At 38.0% G+C, this 26,388-nt stretch overlaps 2 protein-coding genes across 10 annotated transcripts in view; both read right to left on the reverse strand.

Moving 5' to 3' along the window:
* Positions 1-5,383, reverse strand: part of pkz (protein kinase containing Z-DNA binding domains) — a 10,521-nt gene extending 5,138 nt beyond the window's left edge. For 4 of the 6 annotated variants that reach the window (XR_015505116.1, XR_015505115.1, XM_087277862.1 and 1 more), the window contains exons 1-6: positions 4,779-5,383; positions 4,675-4,701; positions 4,195-4,314; positions 1,429-1,551; positions 1,212-1,352; positions 1,076-1,123 (exon numbers count right to left, since the gene is read on the reverse strand). Coding sequence is in view for 4 of the 6 variants with exons in the window: in XM_087277862.1 (XP_087133988.1) it covers positions 1,076-1,123; positions 1,212-1,352; positions 1,429-1,551; positions 4,195-4,314; positions 4,675-4,701; positions 4,779-5,245 (926 nt within the window). In the remaining 2 variants the exon portion in view is untranslated. 6 annotated transcript variants of the gene reach the window in all.
* Positions 5,384-7,243: 1,860 nt separating this feature from the next.
* eif2ak2 (eukaryotic translation initiation factor 2-alpha kinase 2) overlaps positions 7,244-26,388 on the reverse strand; it is a 32,331-nt gene continuing 13,186 nt past the window's right edge. The window contains exons 15-21 of one of the 4 annotated variants that reach the window (XR_015504827.1): positions 23,975-24,179; positions 21,895-22,038; positions 19,491-19,592; positions 18,017-18,079; positions 13,146-13,303; positions 8,834-9,650; positions 7,244-8,002 (exon numbers count right to left, since the gene is read on the reverse strand). Coding sequence is in view for 3 of the 4 variants with exons in the window: in XM_087277230.1 (XP_087133356.1) it covers positions 13,178-13,303; positions 18,017-18,079; positions 19,491-19,592; positions 21,895-22,038; positions 23,975-24,179 (640 nt within the window). In the remaining variant the exon portion in view is untranslated. 4 annotated transcript variants of the gene reach the window in all.

Consider the following 26,388-nt stretch of genomic DNA (forward strand, 5'->3'; position numbering starts at 1 on the left):
ATATATATATATATATATATATATATATACATACAAAAAAACTTAGGATTTACGCAACTTACAGGGGTCGCCCCATTGAGCTCAGAAAATACAAAAATCCATATCTATACGAAAGAATGACATGTGTGTTAAAGCAGGGCTGAAACTAAACTTTGCAAGGCTGCGGCCCTCCAGCAATTGACTTTGACACCCGTGCGTTAAATTGTTCTCTCATATTTTCATTTGTATGTGCCTATGGTAAGTACAAACATTCTCCAGACTTTTTAAAATGCTCATTTATAACTACAGAAATGACCTCTAGAATTAAAAGCTCAGGTTTGACCATATTTGGAAGGGTCATGATTATTTATGAGTTCTGCTCTGATGCTTAGCAGCATATTAACGATCTTGTGTGGATTGTAATAGTCTGTTTTTGTTCTGATTGGCCTGTTTTCAGCAGGATTTTACACATTTACAGGATTTACATGAGAATGAGAACACGATGTTTGAGACCCATGGTGTGGCTATTTCCATGTACTAAACTCTTATTATTGGCCGGGAGCTAGCTCTCTGCAACTCTCACATGGTCACCCACTGAAGCTAAGCAGGGCTGAGCCTGGTCACTACCTAGATGGGAGACCACATGGGAAAGCTAGGTTGCAGCTGGAAAGGGTGTTAGTGAGACCAGCAGGGGGCGCCCAACCTGTGGTCTGTGTGGGTCCTAATGCTCCAGTGTAGTGCCTATGCCTAGGTACTTTATACAAGGCACTTTAAAAGCACAATAACATACTTTTTTATCATGAATTTGCCTTTAGTAGTTTGCTGTTAGTGTTTCTTGAAGCAAATTATTTCTAATCTCCTTTTCTGGCCTGTACAATAGTTGGTTATAATGTAACCAAACCAAACTGCAGCTTTGAGAAATTTATAAATTATTTTCCATTGATGCTGCCAACATAATAGACATCTTGTAAAGCTGCATATATATTCATTCATAAATAAAAAAAATATTAAATAAAAATAATATATTTGAATGAATTTAATTAATTTTGATGTTCTATTCTGTCATAAACGAATAGTTAGCAACAAACAAACTCACTGATTTGTAGGATCACACTGTCCACTGGCTTTAGCAGCAGATGTCGATCTGAAAACAGACACATTTACAGTAATGCATTTGGCAGAAACTTTTCCAAAATAAACATCTGTTTTCATATGAAGAGAGCTGTACACACTCTGTAAAAGTCAGACTTTCCATTCCTAACGTGACATCATCACTGACATCATCATCATCATCATCTTCATCATCAGCAACATCATCATCACTAGCGCTTCTCTCATTAGTATCATCAGTGTCAGTTGAAGAACCTGTTGTGCTGACAGTAAAACACAGAAACATCATTACAGTGAAGAACTGAGTGTTTCGGTCTACAGTGTTGAAGATTTGCTTACTTTGACTTTTCGTTTGTTTCTTGATTTGACATCCAGTTGTCAGAATCAGGCCAGCATGTGAAGTAGCGCACTATGTTTGGGTGATCTAGTCGAGCCAATGCCTTCACCTCAGGTTCAGCTTCACTGTTGTAATATTAAAAAACATACATATATGCATTAAAGGGCCATGACACCCCCCACTTTCAGTTCAGGTCCACCTCAGAATTTTTTCAAAAGATGCATGATAATGGGCGTGGAGCTCCGCGAGCAAAGGGCAGGAGTGGGCGTGGCCAGCAGAGCAGGGGAGAAGGAGAGGAGCGAACAACTGTTGTCAGTCGGCTCACAAAATGAGACCCAAGCCGTGAGAAGACGCGTGATTTTATAGTTTACAAAGTTAAAATGCAAAGAAATAAACAGTAATTTAATGCCCTGCTACATTTGTTATTCGTTATTTCATATACAGATAACCACAATATATATCATTATAAAGATAATCGTGTTCCTGTAAACACTAAATGAGGACTTCTCCCTCAATCCCCAGGTCTGAATGCAGACTCAGTGCAGCAGGTCTCTTGTCCTGTCTATTTTAACCATTACCCCTGCTGGTAATCTGGAGGATTCAGGCGAACACAGCAGCATGGCGATGTGTCTAAATGTGAACGAACTCCTGATAAAAGACAACGTCCGCCATTCTCCAATTCTCGCACTGCTCTCCCGACAAAAATGTTTACTGCACACAAACAGCTTTGCTGTATCGGCCCTGACAGCATCGCAGGGGAAAACATGCAACAATCCCCGTGAATCATGGAAACAGACACATACGACCCTTTATGAACAGCTAAATACTCTGTGCCGTGTGTTCGTGAACGCGTCTCACCCAGTCATCAACGTAGGATCTCACAGCTTGGCACTAGCAGGTCTGCTTTGCCTTGAGAAAGCACGCGCAGTCATGAATAATTAAGAAGTCGGCTCTTCTCTTAGGATAAGAAAACTCTGCTATAAATATTAATGAGAAACCGACGAGTCATCTTTGCACTTGGAGTTTTGCGCTACATCGCAGATTTTGATCCGCCCCAAAAATCCTTTTAAACCCGGAAGCTGAAATTAGCTGACAAACGCTCAAAATTATCCAGTTTTCCCCACAATTAAAGCTGACAGGTGCTAACATTGTCTTAATTGATGCTCAACACACACACATATGTTAAAATAAAAAAAGGGTTATAAATTAATTAAATTAAGTTAATAAATAAATAAGTGCATGAATTAACAAATAGCAACTTGGGGGCACAATGGTTAGTACCATCGCCTACAGCAAGAAGGCTGCTGGTATGAGCCCTGGCTGTGTTAGTTGGTATTTCTGTGGGGAGTTTGCATGTTTTCCGTGTTGGCGTGGGTTTCTTCAAAGTGCTCCGGTTTCACACACAGTCCAAACACATGCGCTATAGGGGCATTGGGTAAGCTAAATTGTCTGTAGTGTATGAGTGTGTGCCCTGGTCCTCCAGGTTGGGGGTTGGGCTAACAACCCAAAAAACGAGAGGTTACAAAACACCAACATGGTATTACCAACTTAAATAAACTTAAATCAACAATATAAATGGCCCTGGGATTAAGTATGAATAAACAAATGCATAAAATATACTGTGTCATTAATACATACATAAATATAGACTGTGAAAAATATCCCTAATTTAGCTGTTTTCAGTATTTTGTGATTCATGTTTTTACTTTTCTCAAATTACTTTTGATTTTGAATTGCATTCTGGGAGCTTGATCTTTCTTTCAACAAATTTTGACCTTGAAAATTTTGAAAAAGTGATTTTTATGAATATTTTTAATGGGCTTGTGTTATTTTACAGACTTTTTTCTCTAGATATTACAGAATTTCTCATATATTATATTATTTTAAATGACTGAAATGTCAGTAAAAGTCACTTTGTTAAAATGTAAAGTTAAATATTCAACATCAAAAGTCGACAGAGTAGAGATCAACATCCTATAATGCGATTCACAACCGCAAATAAAAACTTGTGAATCACAGTCCATGAACAGACATTTTTAGTGTACACTGCCAGTCAAAAGGTTTAGTATAGCGTGATTTTTAATATTTTTAAAGAAGTCTCTTAGTATATTAGTAGAAATAATAAAGAAAAAGTAAAATATACATGGATATATAAAATATATATGCATAAAAATGCATGAAAACATGCATAAAGTATATAATAAAATGCACAAATTATGGAAAAATTAATCAAATATATAAATATGAAAAACATTTTGTACCACATAATAAGGGTAAAGTTGGTTCTATAGACCATTTTGAGGGATGTAAACAAAAGCAATGGCCTCAGCATATTTCCTGTTGATAAATAATGCTATGATAGCTGTTTTAACGTTAAGTTATGATTGAATTACCTCTTGTTAAAGTTATGAAACAGTTTGTTAACAAGTAGGAAATGTTGATGTGCCTATGACATGACCACATTGAAATGGTCTATATTCGCACATTCTGACCTTCTCCTCAAAAATGTAAGTTCAGAAAAGGACTATTTGCCAATTCTCAACAGGAAAATCCTATTATCAGCCAATGACTATCAAAGTACAACATTGTCCACACCACAGTCAATTAAATAGTGCTATTGTTGTTTTGAAGTCAGATCTACATGCAATTTCAGACTCAAAATTCGAGGGAGCGTTTCAGTAAATTAATGTGCGAACATAAAATCAACTTTACCTCAATACACGAGTGTTCATTCTAAGTTGAGTCATGATCTCATGATGTGAACTTACCTGTTGAACTCGACTCTCTTCACAGCATAGATCTTGTCATCAATCTTATGTTTTACTTTGCAAACAAAACCATAGCCTCCGTCACCAAGCTCTTCGATCACATCAAAAGTTTGAGACATCCTGCAGAACAGAAGATACATGTCAAACAGCAATAGGCAGTAACATTATGCATCATCCCTGTTAACAAAACATTGATTTAATAACTGAAATATACTATACTACAACACAAGTGTTTTTTAGACCATACTGTATATAGTGAAGTAATCTGTTGTGGTGATTTTATAATTAACACAACAACTGTAGTAATATAAACAAATGGCCCAATATGAGTATATTATACCACAATACATCAGTTTTCTGTAGTAAAACTAAAGTATACTACAGACTATCATGGTATTATCTACGGTTCGGTTCAAAAAACACTACAGTATTTACCAAAATAGTATTTTTAATGTGGCATGTCTGGTCAAGTATACTCACCCTGAAACTGAAGTCAGTTTGCGATCACTGGAAGGGGAAAAAGAACAGGATTTAATCAATGACAAGTGCAAAATCCCATTGTAAATAAAATAAAACACACAAACCTGCCACTTCCATTCCTCTCCTGGTCATTTTTCAGAGTCCACATGTGGCTTTTACTGCATTTGCGCACTTCACCTTTCTCCATCAAACCGTACAGTAGTTTGTTAGTTGATTGTGTTTGTTGTCCCAGTTTGCTGGCGATATGAGAGGCTTTTAAACCTCCTGATTTCAGCAGATCCTTCACATGTTTTTCTTCAATTGCGTCTCTTGTCATCTCGGGCTTTATTTGCTCTGGTTTGGCTTTTTGTTCGTCATTCATGCTCTCCACCAGATTCCAGACTGGCCGCTTATTATCTTCCACAGTTTTAAAAACCTGCTTTGACGCCTGTAGGCTGTATAGATGCCTGTTCACGGTGGATTTCTCTAATTTTAATTCCTTGAAAATGTCCTGTACGGTGCTCCTGCCGTGTCTCCTCAGGTAGTCACAGATTCTCATCTCTATTTCATTTTCTGCGGACATTTTTGCCATTTTGTTTGTCAGAATGTTGTATTCTACCTCCTCTGATCAACCTAGAGTCCAAAAACGCCCAGATTCTCGTGTTAAAGAAGGCTTGTTTAGCTTTCGGTTTCGATTCCTGCTTAATGTGCAGAGATGAAAACCGGAATCGAAAGCATACATTACATCAACGTCAATATGTTTCCGTGAACCAATGAAAGACTTGTAGGCGGAGCGACATGTTTAGACACGCCCACTTATGGGCGGGATTGAATATGCAGCCCCGCCCCGTATTCAGCCCCGCCCCGATCTGCGGGCTGCAGACGGGTGTACTTGGGTCAGCTGGCTGTAAACTCAACTGAAGTTAGTCTGTAGATCCACCCATCTAAAGCGTGTCTATACTGAGGGCGTGGTCTAGGGCGGAGTCAGTAGCTTTGTCTCATTTCAGACTTCAAAGGAGTCCTTTTAAGTCCCCTTCTCTCATTGATTGGAAATGAATAGCGGTAACCAGGAGTTAAAGCGAAAATGGTGCTTTTTAACGCCAAAAAAGGCACCCCTGCCAGATTAAACACATCCCTTCCTTGAAATTTCAACTTGATCGACTAATCCAAGCCATTTCTCCTGCAAATATTAATGTTATTAAATAATCCACCTTATAATGTTTATTGATTCTTAGATTTAAAAAAGATGTGTATATAATAACACACACACACACACACACACACACACACACACACACACACACACGCACACACACACACACACACACACACACACACACACACACACACACACACAACCGTTTTTAAAATGTTTTAAAATAAGCTTCTGCTTGCAATATAAAATAACTGTTCAAGAGTAGATTCTAATTTAATTTAATAATTTATTCCGCTAATTTTAAAGATAATGTTTGAGCTTCATTACTCCAGAGTCCAGTCTTCAGAGTCACATGATCCCTCAGAAATCACTTATGTATTAATTATTATTGTTATTAATATTATTATTAATGGTAATAGTAATAAAAGCAATAGTGACTGATCTAATAATTTCATTTGAAAATACATACAATAAGTAATAAATAAATATTTAATATATACATTACATTTAATATATGCCGCCTTGATGAACAGAATAATTTTCTAAAAAAAAAACATGAAAAATAAAAATGAGCCCAAACTTTTGACCAGTAGTCTACACACACACACACACACACACACACACACACACACACACACACACACACACACACACACACACACACACACACACACACACACACACACACACACACACACACACACAAATTTAAATGTCTATGCAAAGGGTTTTTTATGTATAGATATATATTAAATAATGCATCATCCCTATAATATATATATATATAATAGTTAAATAACAATCATGTGGAAGTACATAAACCTAACCGTAAGCCCATATTTAACATAAACAGTAAACGTATCACACAATTCTGATTGGCTGATTGGAATGTTGTTCCAGGATCAACATAGATGTTAATCCAGGATACCTGGCAAAATCATGACATGCAAAAAAAAATTATTTAGCATTTAAGAAAAGGCACTGTTGTTTTTTTTTACAGTACATAATCAGGTTAATAAATAAAAACTCTGAATTCAGTGAGTGAAGGCTGATTTATACTTCCGTGTTGAGTAATCGCCGTGACCAATGGAGCCAGCTTTGTGCGTAGTCGTGCATTTATACTTCTGCATGCTGTTTGTGTTGCTCTGCAATAACAGTTCTAAAATGCTAGCTGGCTGTAAGTTTTTATGCTGCTTTCTGTCAAGATTCTTCGATGGTGTATTTATTTATTTTTTTTCTGGATGCTACCTTAATGTAAAAAAGCAATTAAATCTCGACAACTTTAATTTAAAGTTGTCAAAAAATGCGACAACTTTAATCATACGATAAACAAAACACAATATATATATATATATATATATATATATATATATATATATATATATATATATATATATATATATATATATATAAAAACAAGCCACTGTTGTCCAATGACAGGTCAGACCAAATTTATTTACTTTTATTATTGAATGACAATAACAAATAATTTCACCATATTTTGACATTTTTTTTAATGCATGTACAGGGTTCTTACACCCTCTTCAAAATCAAATTTAAGCCCCTTTCAAGCACTTTCCAGGGGACATCTTCCAGCACTTTATAAGTGTGACAAATGACACTTACAAACACATTTATTTACATTTTCATTTGAAAACAGTCAGATCACGCTACAAGCACTCGCACAGACTCCAGAGCTTTCACTTTATGCAAAAGCAAAGAGATTGGTTTTTATTATTATCATCACCTATTTAATAAGGATTATGAAGCACTTTTCAAACCTTGAATACACTAGAACAAAACTCAAGCATTTTCAAGGATTTCCAGCTCTCATAAGAACCCAGCATACACTATAAGCACATCTGTTCATGAACAGTTTCTGCATTTTGTGATTCACAAGTGTTTATTTGCGGTTGTGAATTGCATTATGGGATGTTGATCTCTGCTCTGTGCACTTTTGATGTTGAAAATTCAACTCTACAGTTCAACAAAGAGACTTTTACTGACATTGTAGTAGTTTAAAATAATATAATATAGCATCACATACAACACCAACCCAGACGATATATCACTTTAAACTATTAAAAATGTTAACAAAGACCACTTTTTGAAACTTTTCAAGTTCAAAAGTTTTTGGAAGAAAGATTTAAGATCCCGGGCGGCACAGTGGGAGGCCTCACAGCAAGGAGGTCGCTGGTTCGAGTCCTGGCTGGGTCAGTTGACATCTCTGTGTGGAGTTTGCATGTTCTCCCACTGTTGGCATGGGTTTCCTCCGGTTGCTCCGGTTTCCCCCACAGTCCAAACACATGCGCTATAGGGGAATTGATTAACTAAATCGGTCGTAGTGTGCGAATGTAAATGAGTGTGTAAGGGTGTTTTCCAGTACTGGGTTACGGCAGGAAGGGCATCCGCTGCGTAAAACGTATGCTGGATAAGTTGGCGGTTGATTCAGCTGAAATAGAGACTAAGGCTAAGAAAAATGAATGAATGAATGAATGAATGAATGAATGAATGATCAAGCTCCCATAATGCAATTCAACAGCAGAAATAAACGTAGCAAAATAAAAACATCACAAATATGCAAAACTGCTAATTTACTGATATTTTTTACAGTGTGTACACAGCTTTGCAACTTTTAAAGCACTTTGATAAAATTGAATGCAGACACGAAAGTGTCCCCTCTTTTAAGTTGGCATGAAAAGGAATTTAAGGTTGTCCTATTAGGATTTGTAAGTCATTCATTTATTTTCCTTCGGCCACAGCGGAATGAATCGCCATCTATTCCAGCTAATGTTTTACACAGCGGATGCTCTTCCAGCACCCAAACACCCATACACACTCCTTCACACACACTCATACACTACAGCCAGTTTAGTTCATCAATCTCCCTGTAGTGCATGTGTTTGGACTGTGGGGGAAACCGGAGGAAACCCACCCCAACACAGGGAGAACATGCAAACTCCACACAGAAACCAACTGACCCAGCCGGGACTCGAACCAGCGACCTTCTTGCTGTGAGGCCACAGTGCAACACCACTGAGCCACCGTCTCGCCCCATTTTAAGACATTCATTCATTCATTTTCGGCTTAGTCCCTTTATTAATCTGGGGTCGCCACAGCTGAATGAACCGCCAACTTGTCAAGCATATGTTCTATGCAGCTTCCAGCTGCAACCCGTCAATGGGAATTTTAAGACATGTAAAACATTGTTCATAAAAAGACGATTTATCAGAATGATCTACAGTTACAAAATACCATGCAAAGCAGACATGTTTAGAATAAGACAGAGACTTTTCCTGAAGAGCTGATGGACTCAACTATTGTTGCAGAAACAAAAAGAGTGAAACCAACAATACGTCATCCTTTTTAATTCATGGAAACATGCAGAATGAATTACAGTAATGAAACAGCGTGATCAAGAGCTTTAGACTAGGGATAACTCACCCAAAATGACCATTTACTTTCCATTTACTAAAAACATCAAGTGTTTCCAAACCTTCACGAGTTTCTTTTATCTGTTGAACACAAAAGAAGATATTTAGAAAAATGTTTGAAAGCTGTAATTATTGACTTCCATAGTAGGAAAATTAAATATTATGGAAGTCAGTGGTTACAGGTTTCTAACATTTTTCAAAATATCTTCTTTTGTGTTCAACCGAAGAAAGAAACTTAGACAGGTTTCAAACAAGTGAAGGCTGAGTCAATTCATTCATTCATTTTCCTTTTGCTCAGTCTCTATTTCAGAGGTCGCCACGGTGGAATGAACCGCCAACTATTCTGGCATGTTTTACACAGCGGATGCTCTTCCAGCCACAACCTAGTACTGGGAAACACCCATACACTCTCACACAAACACACAAACACACACACACACACACACACAAACACACACACACACACACACACACACACACACACACACAGGCCAATTTAGTTAATCCAATTTATATAGCACATGTGTTTGGACTGTGGGGGAAACCGGAGCACCCGGAGGAAACCCACGCCAACACGGGGAGAACATGCAAACTCCACACAGAAATGCCAACTGATACAGCGACCTTCTGTAACCACTGAGCCACGGTGCCGCCCCGGCTGAGTGAATGATGACAGAATAAAAATTTTTGAGTGAACTATCCCTTTAAATTAAAAATGTGTCACACTGATTGCTCTTTCCTTTGTGAAGCGCACTCTTGATGTGTGGTAGAGTTGAATATGTCTGAATGGAATTGAGGAGGAGTACATGATACAGATATTAGATTTTTGTAGTTTGTTTATCTGAATTGCACATTTGCCATCTGATTTGTACTTTTATTGCTCTTACAGTGATCAATCAGTACAGCAGAAGACAAAATTATAAGCAAATATTAATTATTAATATTTCCCAAGTGATGTTTAACAGAGCAAGGACATTTTCACAGTATTTCCTTCAATATTTTCTTAATTTATTCTTTTAGTTTGGCTGTAATAAAAGCAGTTTTTACATTTTTTAAACCATTTTAAGGTCAATATTATTAGTCCCCTTAAGCAATGTTTGTTTTGTATTGTCTACAGCAGGGATTCTCAACCGGTGGGCCGCGGAAATAGCTTAAAATTGACTCTCAATATTATACTATAATTTTTGGATTTTATTATTAATATGCTATATTAAAATGATCAAAGTAATCCAGTGTCTCCTGTTCTCTGATTAATTACTTACAAATCGGTGTAAAAACAACATCATTATTGCATCTGCAGCTACACATAAGTCTGTTCGTTCACTAACTAAGCGTAATTTGAAAGTGAAAGTCTCTCTATGCGTATTTTTGTGTGAACTATTTATTATATATCCACATAGTTGTCCAGATTAATGTCCTGTAAGTGTTTTATAACGGATGCTCGCCCATACAGGTGGAGGATCTGGCGAGGCTCAATGGTGTTTCTGCTATAGAATGTAAAATAACCCTGCATGAGCTTCAGACCATAATGTAAAAGATATGGACGTAGTATCCGTGACGTCACCCATAGGTTTCTGAAGAAAGCAAAAGAAGCTACATATAGGCGTGGCCAACAATCGCAATTTTGTTCACGTGTCATCACACCGACAGGGGGATACCAAACAAGGGCAAAGAGGCGGAGCATGAGCGGAGTTACAGATGCCTGCTAGCATTTTGCTTTGACAGACTTTTCTTTGGGAGAAACGCTCAATACTTCATTACCTGCGACTCATTTGTGTTCTGACCACATGTGCTTGGTTGTATACTATAGCAATAACTTGTTTAGACTTTTAAAAACACTGTTGTAATACACAGAGCCACTAAACATTATTCTAATGATGTTTTTTTACAGGACGAAAAAGCAAATTACTTCCAAACACTTCAGTCTGTGTTAGTAAATGCAAGGCTATTGATGAAATCCAGGTATAACTCTGTATGACAACACTTCAGACGACTGTTCTAGAGCCTGCAGCTAATCAATCTGGCAGAATCTGGAGTGCATTACAGCTCTAAAGAGAATTATAAATGAATAAATAAATAAAACAAATACATTTATAGAGATTGTATATAAGTATATAAATTCACTCACATGAGAAACGAAGGCCACGTGAATGGTTTGTGAGCACAATAAAGTGCACACAGCATGCCATATCATCTGATAATTGTAGGAAATAATTCCAAAAGGCAACTGACTGTGTAAAGCCACATAAAACAACACAAAAATTCGATGTATATGCCGAGCTCAGCAGCTAATCAGCCGGAATCAGTTGAGGAGAAGTGACGGCGACCAGCAAGAACTAGCTGTCACTCAAGTGGCCACGTCCTTAATTATGCAGACTTAATATAACCTAATATAAAGGAAAAGGATGAGTTATAAAAACATTCACCCCCCTAATGCTGTGTTCATACCAGACACGGAACGCGCGGATAAATCGCGCTATTCGCGCGTAAATAGCCGCGTGAACATTTGAGTTTACTCGCTTCATACGCGCGTCAAACCCCGCTTCATTCGCGTGTCAAATTCACATCAGAACAGACGCGGATTCGCATGATAGGCAGGGCTTCTGTCTGCCCCGTGACTCTAGCTTCATAGTTAAATGGCCAACATGGATTTTATGAAGAAAATAACTGTGTTTATGTGCTTTATGAAGACTGAAAAACAGCGTTGATACGTTTAGGGTCGTGTCTGAGTCCACTACATTCTTTCAGGGGTGCATCCAGCTCTGTGAACTCATAAACTCCTCCAGAAACTTAACCTGGATGACGGAGGCTTTCAGCGGTGCTTCTGACTGAGCCCAGCCCAGTCTGATGAACTGCTGTCGGTGAAGGCTGGAAGATTTCCCTCGGAACACCGACAACAGGTTCTACGTCACAATCACGCCCCCACAAGAGCAAGCTTCTGATTGGTTAACGCGGCGCGAATGTACGCTGAAGTTCAGATTTTCGAAATCGAGAGATTCGCACGAAACGCACGTTAAGCGCGTCAAACGCGCAAAACGCTCAATTCGCCCCACGCCATTCGTGCAATTTGCGTCATTCGCGCCGCGCCATTCACGCGTATCGCGCCGCAGGATGTCTATTCGCGCGTTTGCATTGACTTAACATGTAAATCACTCTCGCTTGACGAGCGTGCCGCGTCTGGTGTGAACGCAGCATAATAGCTGTCATTTTTTTGCTGTAAAGTTGGCCATTTTAATAGTGGGCTCAATAGAAAATTGCTCCATATGGAGCCAGGACTAGCGGAATAACGATGAATTGCAGTTTCAGTTACTTCCGTATTTGCTTCACGAGGGAGAGCGGGAGACTGCAGCTTGCTTCAGACATGCTCTGGCGCAGCTGTTCACTGTTCCTGTCAGCGATCTCCCAATAATAACTCAACCGCCATCAGACCGATGCGTTTCATTTGTGCGTATATTTGTGAATATTTGATATTCAGTCAGTCCAGTTTAAAGCAGAAGCTGGTCTTTTGCAATCTCACATTTGACCTGTGCTTCTCTTTGTATCTGTGTGTGTGTTTTTTTAAATATTATATTAATATAATATTCACGAAGTGAAAAGGGTTGAGAACCCCTAATCTACAGAACAAACCACTGTTATACAATGACTTGCCTAATTAAACTGATTAACCAGTTAAGCCTTTAAATGTAGCGTTAGGCTGAATACTAGTATCTTGAATATCTAGAATATATAGTCAAATATTATGTGCTGTCATCATGGCAAAGATAAAAGAAATCAGTTATTAGAAATGAGTTATTAACTATTATGTTTAGAAACGTGCATTAAACAGACCTCGGGAAATATTAAAAACATAATCATTTCAACTGGAGAGTGAATAATTTTGGCTTCAACTGTATGTGCTCTACCTAAATGATCCTATAAGAGAGGAGCTGGTCTATCAGACGGTCCTGAGGTCTTGATCAGTCTTCAGGAGTGTGTAATGTTGATCCAGATCCAGGATCAGGTCTGTGGCATCTGGTCTGTCTTCAGGTCTGGGACTCAGCATTCGCTCCATCAACTTGTGCTGTTTTTATCAGAGTCAACAAAACACAAGAACAAGTTAGGCCATGTCCACTAGGGCTGCACAAAATTGGAAAAAAACTGACATTGGGAATATTTAGGGCCCTATCATACACTCGGCGCAGTGTGGCGCAATAGTCTTTTGGTAGTTTCAGCTTGGCGCAAGAGTCGTTTTGAGGCGTTGAGCTACGCTGTTTACGCACTGCTTAATACGCACAAGAGAGCAATAGGCAAATATCTTTACATATGAAAAAAAAATCAAATATTAAGGATATATATAGGATATAATAAGAATAGATATAGGATATAAATATAAAGGATTAAAATATTACAAAATATATTATTTTCTAGCCTACATAAATATGAAAAATCACTGCTTTATGTCTTCTTCATCTCGGGGGGCTTTTTCAGTTCATTCATACCAATTTGCTTTTGTATAATGTTATTATTATTAGCAGTATTATTTATTATATGCATATTTATATTTGTTTTATTAAAAACAAGCTTAGATTTGTCCACCTGTCAGGGGTCTCAAACTCGCGGCCCGCGGGCCATTTGCGGCCCTCAGTGCAATATTTTGTGGCCCGCGCCGACCGCTGTACACTGACAGAATCAGCAGAGCGGGGAGAGAGAGCACTCCCCGCTCCGCTGATTCTATCCGTACACAGCGGTCACTGGCATTCCCCGCCCGCCGTGTTGTCGCGCGAGTTCTGATCAGCTGTGTTGTCGTGCGCGTACTCAAGAGCGGTGTTATCGCGCGCCTACTGAAGGGCGGGGCCGAGGGTGTGTCGCGTTGCGGGGGCACTTTTGATCATTTTGAAAGGGCACTTTCTATGCAAGACTAAAAAGGGCATGTGCTCTGCACAGGTTGGGCCCTATGTGTGCACGTGCCTGCCCTGCATCTTATATATATTATAGGTAGATACAGACTGGTACAGACTGATGTGACTGGAGTGGGGTGGGGGTGTTTTATTTATACATATATACGCCTTTTTTTAGGTGAGGGAATGGAAGTTTTGAGTGAGTTCCCCCACTTTTTTCCCTAGGACTTCAATAAGTCAAAGTACAGGTCTAGACTTAATGATGATCATCTTCAAGCCATACTGAGGGTCTCAACTGCTTCCGCTCTAAAGCCAAATGTGGTTCAGATTTGTGAGAAGAAGCACTGTCAAGTCTCTGGCAGCAAGGAGTAGGCAAAAGATGCCATGTTCAGAAGAGCTGTTCATAATCTTCACTCAATGTTCTATTAATGTTCAGGACACTTCATGTTCAGAAGAAATAATTAAAACTGCTAATAATGACATTTGAGGACTTTTTTTTGTGAAATCCCTTATGCGGCCCAGCCTCACCCAGACTTTGCCTCCTGCGGCCCCCAGGTAAATTGAGTTTGAGACCCCTGTTTTAGACCATATGGGGCGCAGCATGTGTTTTAGGATATAACTCAGGTTTTTGAGCACATTTTGTTATTATTGTTCATTTATTCGTTTGCTGGAAATTAGAACTAAATTTAGAAATAGTTTTGAAATGAATATTTGCGCTTAACAAACACAATTAATTATTTATAGACTAATTGTTGTCTGTGCGTAAAGGTTTCCCTATCCAAAAGCGAAAGTGAAAGTAGATCCATTATCTCTCATTCTCACGCAGTAGATGCTCTGTTTAACTGTTTTCTGTTAATAAACTGTTAACTGTTTGCTTGTGAAATGCTCATTTTTTCCACTTAGACTTACTTTGCGTCCTGTAAATAGTGAATGCGCTCTTGGCGCGACGCAGCTGGCTCTTAAAGGGAATGGGAGATGAGACTCTGATTGGTTTATTGTCAAAACACACCTATAACTCATTAAGAAAATAAACTCAACCCTTTTAGACCATGCGCCACGGCGCAAAGCGGATTTTCCCGTCCGTAAATTAGCAAAAACGCGTTCTGACACGCCCTGAAAGCGTTTGCGCCCTGCGTTTTGCGCTCTGCGCATGGACCGTCAAAATAGAGCCCTTAGTTTTTCTGTGATATACATTGCGATTTGAATATAATTTCACAAGATGACTTGACAAACTCTATACGGCAAGTATTTAAAATTTTGAAGGAGTGCATCTGCATAAAATATACAAAAAAAAATTACCAAATAAAATAATGCACAGAACAAAAATAAATTAAACCGCGCTTCATAGATTTCAGTGGAGTCGAACAGCATTGAGGTTCAGAAATGCAATGATCAAATGTAAATTAACACCATATAGTCTTCATTGTATAAATAATTCTAATGATGTGACGTTGTGCGCCGAGGCTTCGAAGCATGTATCAAAAGAAAAACAATACATCTCGCAGTGAAGCAGTGTACCGGAGCTTGATTCGTTTTGCCATCATCACGTGATCAGTGATCATTTTCGCCTATACTCACGTGACTGCTTCAAATTTTGATTCAAAGGTTTAAACACCCTCATGGGTTAGTAAAGTGTATAGCGAGAGATTAGGCGTCGATTACATATATTTCTACTGTTTGAAAGACCTGCACAGGTCCCATGTACCAGTAATTAAACTAAAATACAATAGTAAATTATAGTAAAAAGGTTTTGAGCCATACTAAAGTGTATTAGCGTATTTTTCCAACTATCTTTAAAAAACACCCTGCATATCGTAGTATATGCCATAGACTTTTCTCTCTGCTACCCTCAGGCTGACAGTTCCACAGCATCCAGTCACACATGTGGCCAGTATATCTTGATAATTACAAGGCTTTATTCTGAAATATCATTCGATTGGTTGTACATTATTCCTTAATTACTGATTATTTCTGCATATTTTATTTTTAACACAAGTACATAGGCTTGGGCGGTAATACGGTAATATGGTTTACTGCGGGATCTAAAAACAGCAACGGTATCAGTTTCAATACCATTATACCGTCACAACCAAACAAAAAGGGAGACGAGGTAGACCACGGGAGCCAACCAGATTTCTTGCAGCGCGGGAATAAATTTCTGAATAAAGCGTGGGAGCGGTCAGTAAATCTGGTGTAATTTGAACAGGAGCGGGCGGTCTAACAATACCGCTCCCGAGCAAGTGAGCATGTGCTCATCTACATGTATGCTGTGTGTGTGTGTGTTTGTATGCATGGTAATGAGAGAGAGAGCGTGACGCTGTGTGCTGTGTGTGTGTTTATACAGACAGCTTGTTTTAGCTTGTTATATGGGTGGCTTTTGGTTTTGCTCTTCTGTTCGCGAACACATCACCCCCCCTAAAATTTAGACCCGCGCAGATCTCTAATACAATCAAGAAAAACAGGTGACCGCGAACCTAAGGTCGCATATATTGTATTCAGTTTCTGAATGGTTTAGGCAAGAGCCAACAGTTTGTTGAAGCTGTCTTACACCTGTTTTACACCGCAATCGTGAGCGGCGCGTGAGCAGAGCGTGAGCAGCGCGTGTGTTTTCGGCGTCCATGTTAACAGATTAGAGCTTTCATACCGCACGCAGCAGCAGCGCGTCAGAGCGAGGCGTGAGCGTCGCCGAAGCAGCAGTGCAGCGATAGTTTCGGCGCTGGGTCTATTTTCGACGCGCTGCTCACGCTCAAAAAAGTGACAGTGCATTGATAATGACCAAAACACATTGAATGTAAAAGTAGCAATTTTACCCAATAAATGCGTTAATAATGTCAAATGGTTTATATATAGTCATTCAAATTAACTTAAAACGATTAAAAACGGCAACAAACATTTATTTAGGCCCGAACTACAAAACCAAATGTAAAACAATTTTAGTATCAGTTTTGCTTAAGTTGCACACTACTGTTGTAGGAGAGGGGAAATGGAATATTTACGGGATTTGTAGTCCATGGCGAAGTGTATTGTGGGTAGTGTAGTTCGACACACATGCTGGATTATGTGAGCTCGCTGTGTTCTGTGCAGCTGAGCAGAGCAAGAAAGTTTTAATCGGCTTTGTTTTATGTTCACTCGAGTTATTCCTACCGGGAGCTGTTTGCACTGTGAACCTGACGACACGAAAATAAGTAAAAGAATGACATGCCTTGGTTACTTTTGTCCGTCTCATCATCTGCACGAGAATGAATTAACGAGCTGTTATTCTGCCGCTGGACATTACTGAAGCGGAGAAAGTAACACTAGTTTGATCATGTATAAATATCATTATAACTATATTGTATAAATATGATTATAACTTGGTCTACAGCAACCTGATAATCAAAAAACAAATGACATGATATCACAGGCGATTGTCTTCTGACTGTAAACACTTCTCATATAAGTTAGCTTGAGAAGCATACAGTACTATTTGATCTATAAAATTTGTAAAATAAACATTTGCAGGTTAAAGAAACAGCATAGGAGGGGCTTTGGTGCAGATGAAAAGTTTAAAAAGTGCATTTGTATATAGAGAGACATGGGTAACTAGATAGAATAGACAGAGATAGGTTGATCTCAGCAGCAGCTGCCGAAGAGCTGCGCGCTGCAGACGCAGCTGGTGTGAAAGGCAAACGCCTGCGTGCTGCTACTGCTCGACATACGCGCTGCGCACGCTCTGCTCACACGCCGCTGACGCTTGCGGTGTGAAACAGGCGTTAGCCTTACATCTTTTTGTTTTTTATTATGCACGGTAATACCGGATACCAAGGTAAAATAGGGAGGAGGTATGACAGTATCAAAATCTGAAAACTGCACAAGCCTACTGGTACAAAAAAAGTTGATCATGAAATGACACTCACCTCAAAGATAAACATCTTTGTGAACTGCACTGGAAAAACCCTCACTCTTAACTTATCCCATATCTAAAAAAACACACACCGAGAAAACTGCATCATTTTTTATGCACAGTAAAAATTAAATAAACGATAAAAAATAAATAAATACATAGTCCTCAATATTGCTGTAAATCTAACACACTGAGAAGTATAACGACAGATATAAAAAATGTAATGTCATATTGCTCTCAATATAAGAGAATACATCTGGCAATAAAGTCAGAAAAATAATCTTGGTTACCTACTAAAGTTCTTTTTCTCTAGTATAAAATTTATTGTATATGATAATCCTTTAGAAACTTAAAAGACAAAAACACCAAGCAAGAGAATCATTTACACAGACTAAAATAAAAAAAAGTTCTGAATTTATTCAAACACACATATAGACCTTTTTCATGGCTGCTGCATGGAGGGCGCCATAGCGACCAGCGTCTTCCGGTAGAATGCTAAACACTTCTGTTTACAGCGTGTACAACTGGTAATTTGCGCTCCGAAAATGGGTTTCAATAACGTTTTTAATGGATAACAGAGTGTTTTTGTGACACACAACTTAGAAATGTGTCTGTTAAAGCCGTTATAATCTGTCACGTGTGGTTCAAGCGCGTCAGAAATACGAGAAAAACGTTCTCCTAGTTCACGTGTCTGCCATCAGAAATACAGTGTGTGTGTGCGTTCCCGGCCTGTCAGCTGTTAGCTCAGCGGCTCTTTAACACACACACACATACAGAGAGAGAGAGAGAGAGAGAGAGAGCAAACCAGAGTACTGGCATGAAACTTAACAGGTATGAAAGTCGTGCAATTTACAAAAATGAGCAATGAAAGTCTGTTATTGACCCTCTGCTGCTGATTTGCTGTTCATTCTAATCGCGAGCCGTTTGTGTTTTATTTCGTGTGTTGTTTTCACCACGGTTTGTGTTTTTCTGTCATTTGGAAATGACACTAGCCTATATTTTCACTTTGTCACAGTTATTAAATCAGTGTGTCAGTGGCACAGTACAGGCTACGTGTGTGTGTCAAACATTTTGGTGAACTACATTAGTTTGGGCTGGTTATATATTTGAAATAAAGAGAAAATGTTGACTTTAGCGATGACGAGGCTTCATTTAAACTGCAGAAGATGCCGTCTGACAACGAGGGGAAAACGCCTCACAGCAGCTGTTTTCCATTCTATTAGATCACATTTCTGTAAATGATCAGTCCAGGAGATGCTGCTGATGGACAACAGTATTAGTTCAAAGAGGATAAAAGCAGGTAAAATAGATTAAAACTATCGTTTCACAGCTGTCCAAATGTGACCGTTTACACGCATCAGCTGTCGACCGGAAGTTCTTCGCATTCTCCTTGCGCATACACGCAAAGCATCATGGGTAATTTTGCGTTTCAAGAAAAAGGTCTATAAAAATAAATAGATTGTAATGTTTTAAAAAACAAATCAAACCTTTTCCTTTTCATGCATTGTGCCAAGATTCCAGACAAGTTCAAAATAGATGAGACCCAGAGCGTAGATGTCCACCTTTCTGTCATATGTTGTTTGATTCATCTAGATAATCAGTTTACAACAAAGATGTACAAAACAGAGTTAGTCAAGTTAACTTAGGCTGCGTCCGAAACCGCCTACAACTCAGTAGGTACTGCATTTGAATTTAAACGTACTACTCGGCCATTAAAAAACTACGTTCTATACAGTATGAACGTGAAAAGTATGAATGGAATTCGGATGCACTACATCCGCCGTTTTGTCATGGTCACATGACCTACTTGCGTCAATTGCGTCGCTTTACTCTCATTCATGAATTCGATGCGCACTTCAGAATCTCGCCGGAAGTAGTAAGTCATCCGGGTACTTCTCGCATACTGATTTTCGAATTCTATGAATTCGGACGTACTACTCGGCTCGCATACTGATTTAAGCGTACTATATAGTATGGAAGTATGCGGTTTCGGACGCAGCCATCGATTTAGTGCTGAGCAAAACTGAAGTACAATTAATCACATCCAAAATAAAAGTTTGTTTTGACATAATATATATGAGTGTCTCCCTGCGTTCGCGTGGGTTTCCTCCGGGTGCTCCGGTTTCCCCCACAGTCCAAAGACATGTGGTATTGTTGAATTGGGTAGGCTAAAATGTCCTAAGTATAAGTGTGAATGAGTGGGTGTGGATGTTTCCCAGAGATAGGTTGCAGCTAAAAGGGCATCTGCTGCGTAAAAACATGCTAGATAAGTTTGTGGTTCATTCTGCTGTGGCGATCCCGGATTAATAAAGGGACTAAGCCGACAAGAAAATGAATGAATAAATATATGAGTGTGTACTGTGCATATTTATCATGTACATTTTAATACACACATGCATGCATATATTTGAGAGAATGTTTATTTAATTATACATAGATATAAAATTTATGTGTATATGATACAAATTATATATAAATTTAAATATCAAAGTAAATATCAAAGTAACAAAATTGTTTTGTATAGTTGTGTCACATATACATAATAAACACATATAATACACACATATATACAGTATTATGTAAAAAAAAACAAACTATTTTTGATACGATCATGATTATAATCATGATTAAACCCAGCACTACTTAATATAAGCATATAACTTATATATAAACGTACATATTTTGGTATGTTGTAGTGACGCGTAGTATTTCTTGAAGCACACTCCAGCTGCAGTCCACTCTTATTAGTTACCCCTTTTGCTTGTACACCTTTTTTCTACCACATCTTTTTTTTCCCCCCCTTCACCTCTCTACTAATGTGCTTGGATACAGACCTCTGTGAACAGCCAGCCTCTTTTGCAATGACCTTTTGTGTCTTGCCCCCCTTGTGCAAGTTGTCAATAGTCATATTTTGGATATCTGTCAAATCAGCCGTCTTCCCCATGATTGTGTAGTTCTGTAGGCTGGACTGTGAGACCAAGGCTGCGTCCGAAACCGCATACTTCCACACTATATAGTACGCTAAAATCAGTATGCGATCCGAGTAGTATGTCCGAATTCATAGAATTCGAAAATCAGTATGCAAGAAGTACCCGGATGACTTACTACTTCCGGCGAGATTCTGGAGTGCGCATCCCATGCACGCTGCGCTATCCCATAATGCCCCGTGAGAGAATTTATGAATGGAAGTGAGGTGACGCAAATGACGCAGGTAGGTCACATGACCATGACAAAATGGCGGATGTAGTACGTCCGAATTCTATTCATACTTTTCACATTCATACTGTATAGATCGTACTTTTCTAACGGCCGAACAGTACGTTTAAATTCAAATGCAGTACCTACTGAGTAGAAGGCGGTTTCAGACGCAGCCCAAGTAAAGGCTGTTGCAGGTGTTTTAAGTTAATTAGCTGATTAGAGTGAGGCAACAGGTTTCTTCAATACTCAACCTTTTTTTTTTCAATTTTCTGAGATAGTAAATTTGGGGTTTTCATTAGTTGTCATCAAAATTAAAAGAAATAAACACTTGAAATATATCAGTCTGTGTGGAATGAATGTATACATCATTCACGTTTCACTTTTTGAATGGAATTAGTGAAATAAATCAACTTTTTTTGGTAATCTTATTATTTGACCAGCAACTGTAGATACAGATAACAGTGTTATCAAGAACTACGACAGTATGTGAATGTTACTAAAGTCACGTAGACACTATATAGATTCCTACAATTTAAAATCATACAAAATCTAAACTTTATAATTGCAGAGGATCTTATTGTGCCGGATTTATTATTTTGTATGAGCTATTTTGGAAATATGCACTCTTACCAAAGCCAATATGACTTGTTAACAGTGTCTGATGTAGATTAGAATGTAGATCTCTTGACTGACCTGCTCTGGGCTCATGTAGGTACGTGTTCCCGTCCTTTTAGTTCGTTCCAGCAGTTGCTCCTCATTTTCATTTTCTGCCGCAGTCACGAGGCCAAAGTCTCCAACCTTTACTCTTCCCTCACTGCTGAACATTATGTTTGGAGGCTGAAATGCAGAAACAAAACCAAAAGTCATGAATTGAAATCAATGAATGTGTTGTATTAGAATGCACAGAGCAGCATTATAACAGAAGCCTAGAATGTATTTAGTGTGATAAAACTGAATGACTGAATGAATCATTGGTTGATTGATTGATTGATTGATTGATTGATTGATTGATTTATGGATTGGTGGATTGATTGATTGAATGAATGATTGATTGGTTGATTGATTGACTAATTGATTGGTTGATTGATTGGTTGACTGACCAACTTACTGATTGATTGATTGATTGATTGATTGATTGATTGATTGATTGATTGATTGATTGATTGATTGATTGATTGATTGATTAGATGATTGATTGATTAGATAATTGACTGATTGTTTACTGGTTAACTGATTGGTTGGATGATTGGTTGACTGACTGATTGACTGGTTAATTGATTGACTAATTAATTGACTGATTGGTTGACTGACTGGACTGATTGGTTGACTGATTGATTGGTTGCCTGACTGACTGATTGATTGACTGACTGACTTACTGATTGATTAGATGATAAACTGATTGGTTTAGTGGTTAGCTGTTTTGTTAACTGATTGGTTGGATGATTGGTGGACTGACTGATTGATTGACTGGTTTATTGATTGACTAATTAATTGGCTGATTGGTTGACTGACTGGACTGACTGACTGGTTGGTTGATTGATTGACTGATTGATTAATTGACTGACTGATTAGTTGACTGATTGACTGACTAATGGTTGATTGATTGACTGACTGATTGGTTGACTGACTGGCTGGCTGATAGATTAAAAGATTGATTAATTGATTGACTGACTAATTGATTGATTGATTGATTGATTAGATGATTGAGTGATTGGTTAACTGATTGGTTGGATGACTGGCTGACTGACTGATTGAATATTTGATTAATTGACCAATTGATTGACTGATTGTTTGACTGACTGACTGATTGATTGACTGACTGATTGATTAACTGATTAATTGATTGATTGACCGATTGATAGATAGATGGATTGATTGATTAACTGACTGATTGATTGGTTGCCTGACTGACTGATTGCTTGACTGACTTACTGATTGATTAGATTATTAACTGATTGGTTTAGTGGTTAACTGTTTCGTTAACTGATTGGTTGGATGATAAATGGACTGACTGATTGATTGACTGGTTGATTGATTGACTAATTAATTAGCTGATTGGTTGACTGACTGGACTGACTGACTGGTTGGTTGATTGATTGATTGACTGATTGATTAATTGTCTGACTGATTAGTTGACTGATTGACTGACAAATGGTCAATTGATTGACTGACTGATTGGTTGACTGACTGGCTGGCTAATTGATTAAATGATTGATTAATTGATTGACTGACTGACTGACTGACTGACTGATTGATTGATTGATTGATTGATTGATTGATTAGATGATTGTGTGATTGGTCAACTAAATGGTTGGATGATCGGTTGACTGACTGATTGATTGATTAATTGATTGGTTGATTGACTGATTGTCAGATTGATTAATTGATTAGATGATTGAATGATTGGTTTACTGGTTAACTGATTGGTTGGATGATTGGTTGACTGACTGATTGACTAGTTGATTGATTGACCAATTGATCGACTGATTGGTTGACTGACAGACTGATTGATTGATTGATTGATTGATTGACTGACTGATTGATTAACTGATTAATTAATGTATTGATTGATTGACCAATTGATACATTGGTTGATTGATTGATTGATTGATTAATTAACTGACTGATTGATTGGTTGACTGATAAGATTGACTGACTGACTGATTGGCTGGTTGATTGATTGATTAACTGACTGACTGATTGTTTGATTGATTCATTGATTGATTGACTGATTGATTGATTGATTAGAATATTGATATTGATATCAGCTCACCTTCAGGTCTCTGTGGATCAATGATTTTGAGTGAATGTACTCCACAGCCTTCAGCACCTGCCGGTAGATCTGAGCTGCTTCTGTTCTTCGCTCCGGGGACTGTTTGCTTGAGGAGTTTCTTTCTTTAATCCAGACTCGAAGTGTGTTTCCTTCACAAAACTCCATTTGAATGTAGAGAAACTTTGTTCCCGGGCCGCTGCCAGAGCTAAAGCCAGAAGACAGAGACTACATTAACACAGACACCAACACAAAGACACTCTACATACTATAGTTGGTTAAAGGCACATTTGATCAGATTATACATGGGTTCGCAGAAATGAATAAACTTGCAAAAATGCTCATACAATGGAGATCAAAAAAGCAGATAAATTAATAAAAAGTGCTCTGAATCGGGCTCAGGCATGGGTTACTTGGCTGGGCCTGGCCCGGTTAGAAGAGGCATGCCAGAGAGCGGTTAACTTAGGCTTTGGCGCGGTACGCTTGTAGTGTGAGTGCAAAGCGTGCCAGAGCCCAAAACTGAAGATGAGTGAACTGTGCTGAACGAAAGCGTTTACTAAACAGCGCATCATCGATGACTTAAGCGTGCCCTGGCCTGAATGTAATGTAAGTGCGGGCCGTAGGGGGAGACGGGAGGGGGGGAAGCGTGCTTCGGGCTGCTTCAAGGCAACTGTACATAGTGTGAGTAAACCCTTACAGGATATTACTAGTCTCTAAGGGTGACACTAGCATTAAAGATATATATATATATATATATATATATATATATATATATATATATATATATATATATATATATATATATATATATATATATATATATATATATATGTTTCTTTATTTAACCAGATTAAAAACCCATTTTGATCAAGATCTCATTTACAAGGGTGACCTGGCCAAGAGGTCTGCAACACACGATTTATATAAAAAATAAAAATAAATAGAAAATAAAAATGTAATAATATTAGTAATAAATATAAAATTGATACAATATAAAAATACAGTTCAGTTTTCCAGCTTTACCACATTTCAATATATTAAAAACACATACATTGAGAAATGGACTGTTGTTGTTTGTTAAAAAGGATAGAGTGAAACGATGTCATTGGGATGAGCTCAGATATCTTTAGTTCAGACTGAAGAGTAGTCCAGGATGAGGGGGCGGCATGACTAAAGGCTCCGAGCTTAACTCTCAATTTCCTAACCAAATTTGATATATGTGTTCTTTAAAAGAAAGCTCCTGATCGAGTAGAAAGCCGAAATACTTATAGCTGGACACTAAATTTATTTGTTGACCTTGGGCAGTGGTAATTAATGGTTGGTTCTGCACAGGAGTGGAACAATTTGTGAAAATCATTCATTTAGATTTGTCTACATTTAAAACCAATTTAAGATCCTTAAGACAAAACTGAACAATATTAAAAGCAGACTGTAAAAATTGAATGGTCTGAGAAAATGAAGGGGAGCAACAATAAATCACTGTATCATCAGCGTACAGATGATAAAAGGCATTTGGAAGGTTGTCACACAAGTTAATAATATAGATAGAGAATAATATAGGCCTCCAAAGATTGGAGGCAGGATTGAATTTGAACCGCAAATCAAGTGGTTTGCACACACCTAGCAACCCAGGCTAGTCTCAGTGTTGCGTGTGACTCGCTTGCAAGGGCGAGTGTGACATAACAGCTTTTTTTTTTATTGAAGTTCAGCGGCTGCTGAGTCCAGTGTTGTGCAAGCTACTTGAAAAATGTAGTGAGCTACGCTATTAGCTACACTACTTAAAATGTAGCTTAACTACACTAAAAGCTACCCCTGGGAAATGCAGCAAGTGAAGCCAAAAGCTATATGGCAAAAGTAGCTTAGCTAAATCTAAGCTATTTTTACAATTTAAATTCTTAAATCAAAGCAATTTAGATCCAAGTCAATCACATCTTAGAGATCAATGAAACTGTCAATGAAACAGGTGAGGTATAATAGTTCAGTTCAGATAGTTACTGTAAATAATATGCTGTACTAAACAGAAACACATTACAGTATATAACAGCTAAAACAAAAATATCCAGTAAAAACAGCTGTTACACACGTCAAATATAGTAACTTATAGTAAAGGGAAGTATTTTGAAATAAGCATTAAAAATACTAAAGTATTTTTTGAGCACAGCATCAGAAATTAAGTTATTGCATCTTAACATGTACTTCTCAAATCGGCAAATGTAGCTTGTGTGGACATTACCAAGAAGAGCACCGTATTTCACCCCCTTCACTTTGTAAATAAAGCACCCTCCGGGGACTTGTTTGTAACTAAACGCGCCTGTGTATGTGTTTTCCCTCTGCCTCGCTACTATATATATATATATATATATATATATATATATATATATATATATATATATATATATATATATATATATATATAT

Source organism: Danio rerio, chromosome 13 (genome assembly GCF_052040795.2).
Source record: "Danio rerio strain M-AB ecotype USA chromosome 13, GRCz13ab, whole genome shotgun sequence".
NCBI lineage: Eukaryota > Metazoa > Chordata > Actinopteri > Cypriniformes > Danionidae > Danio > Danio rerio.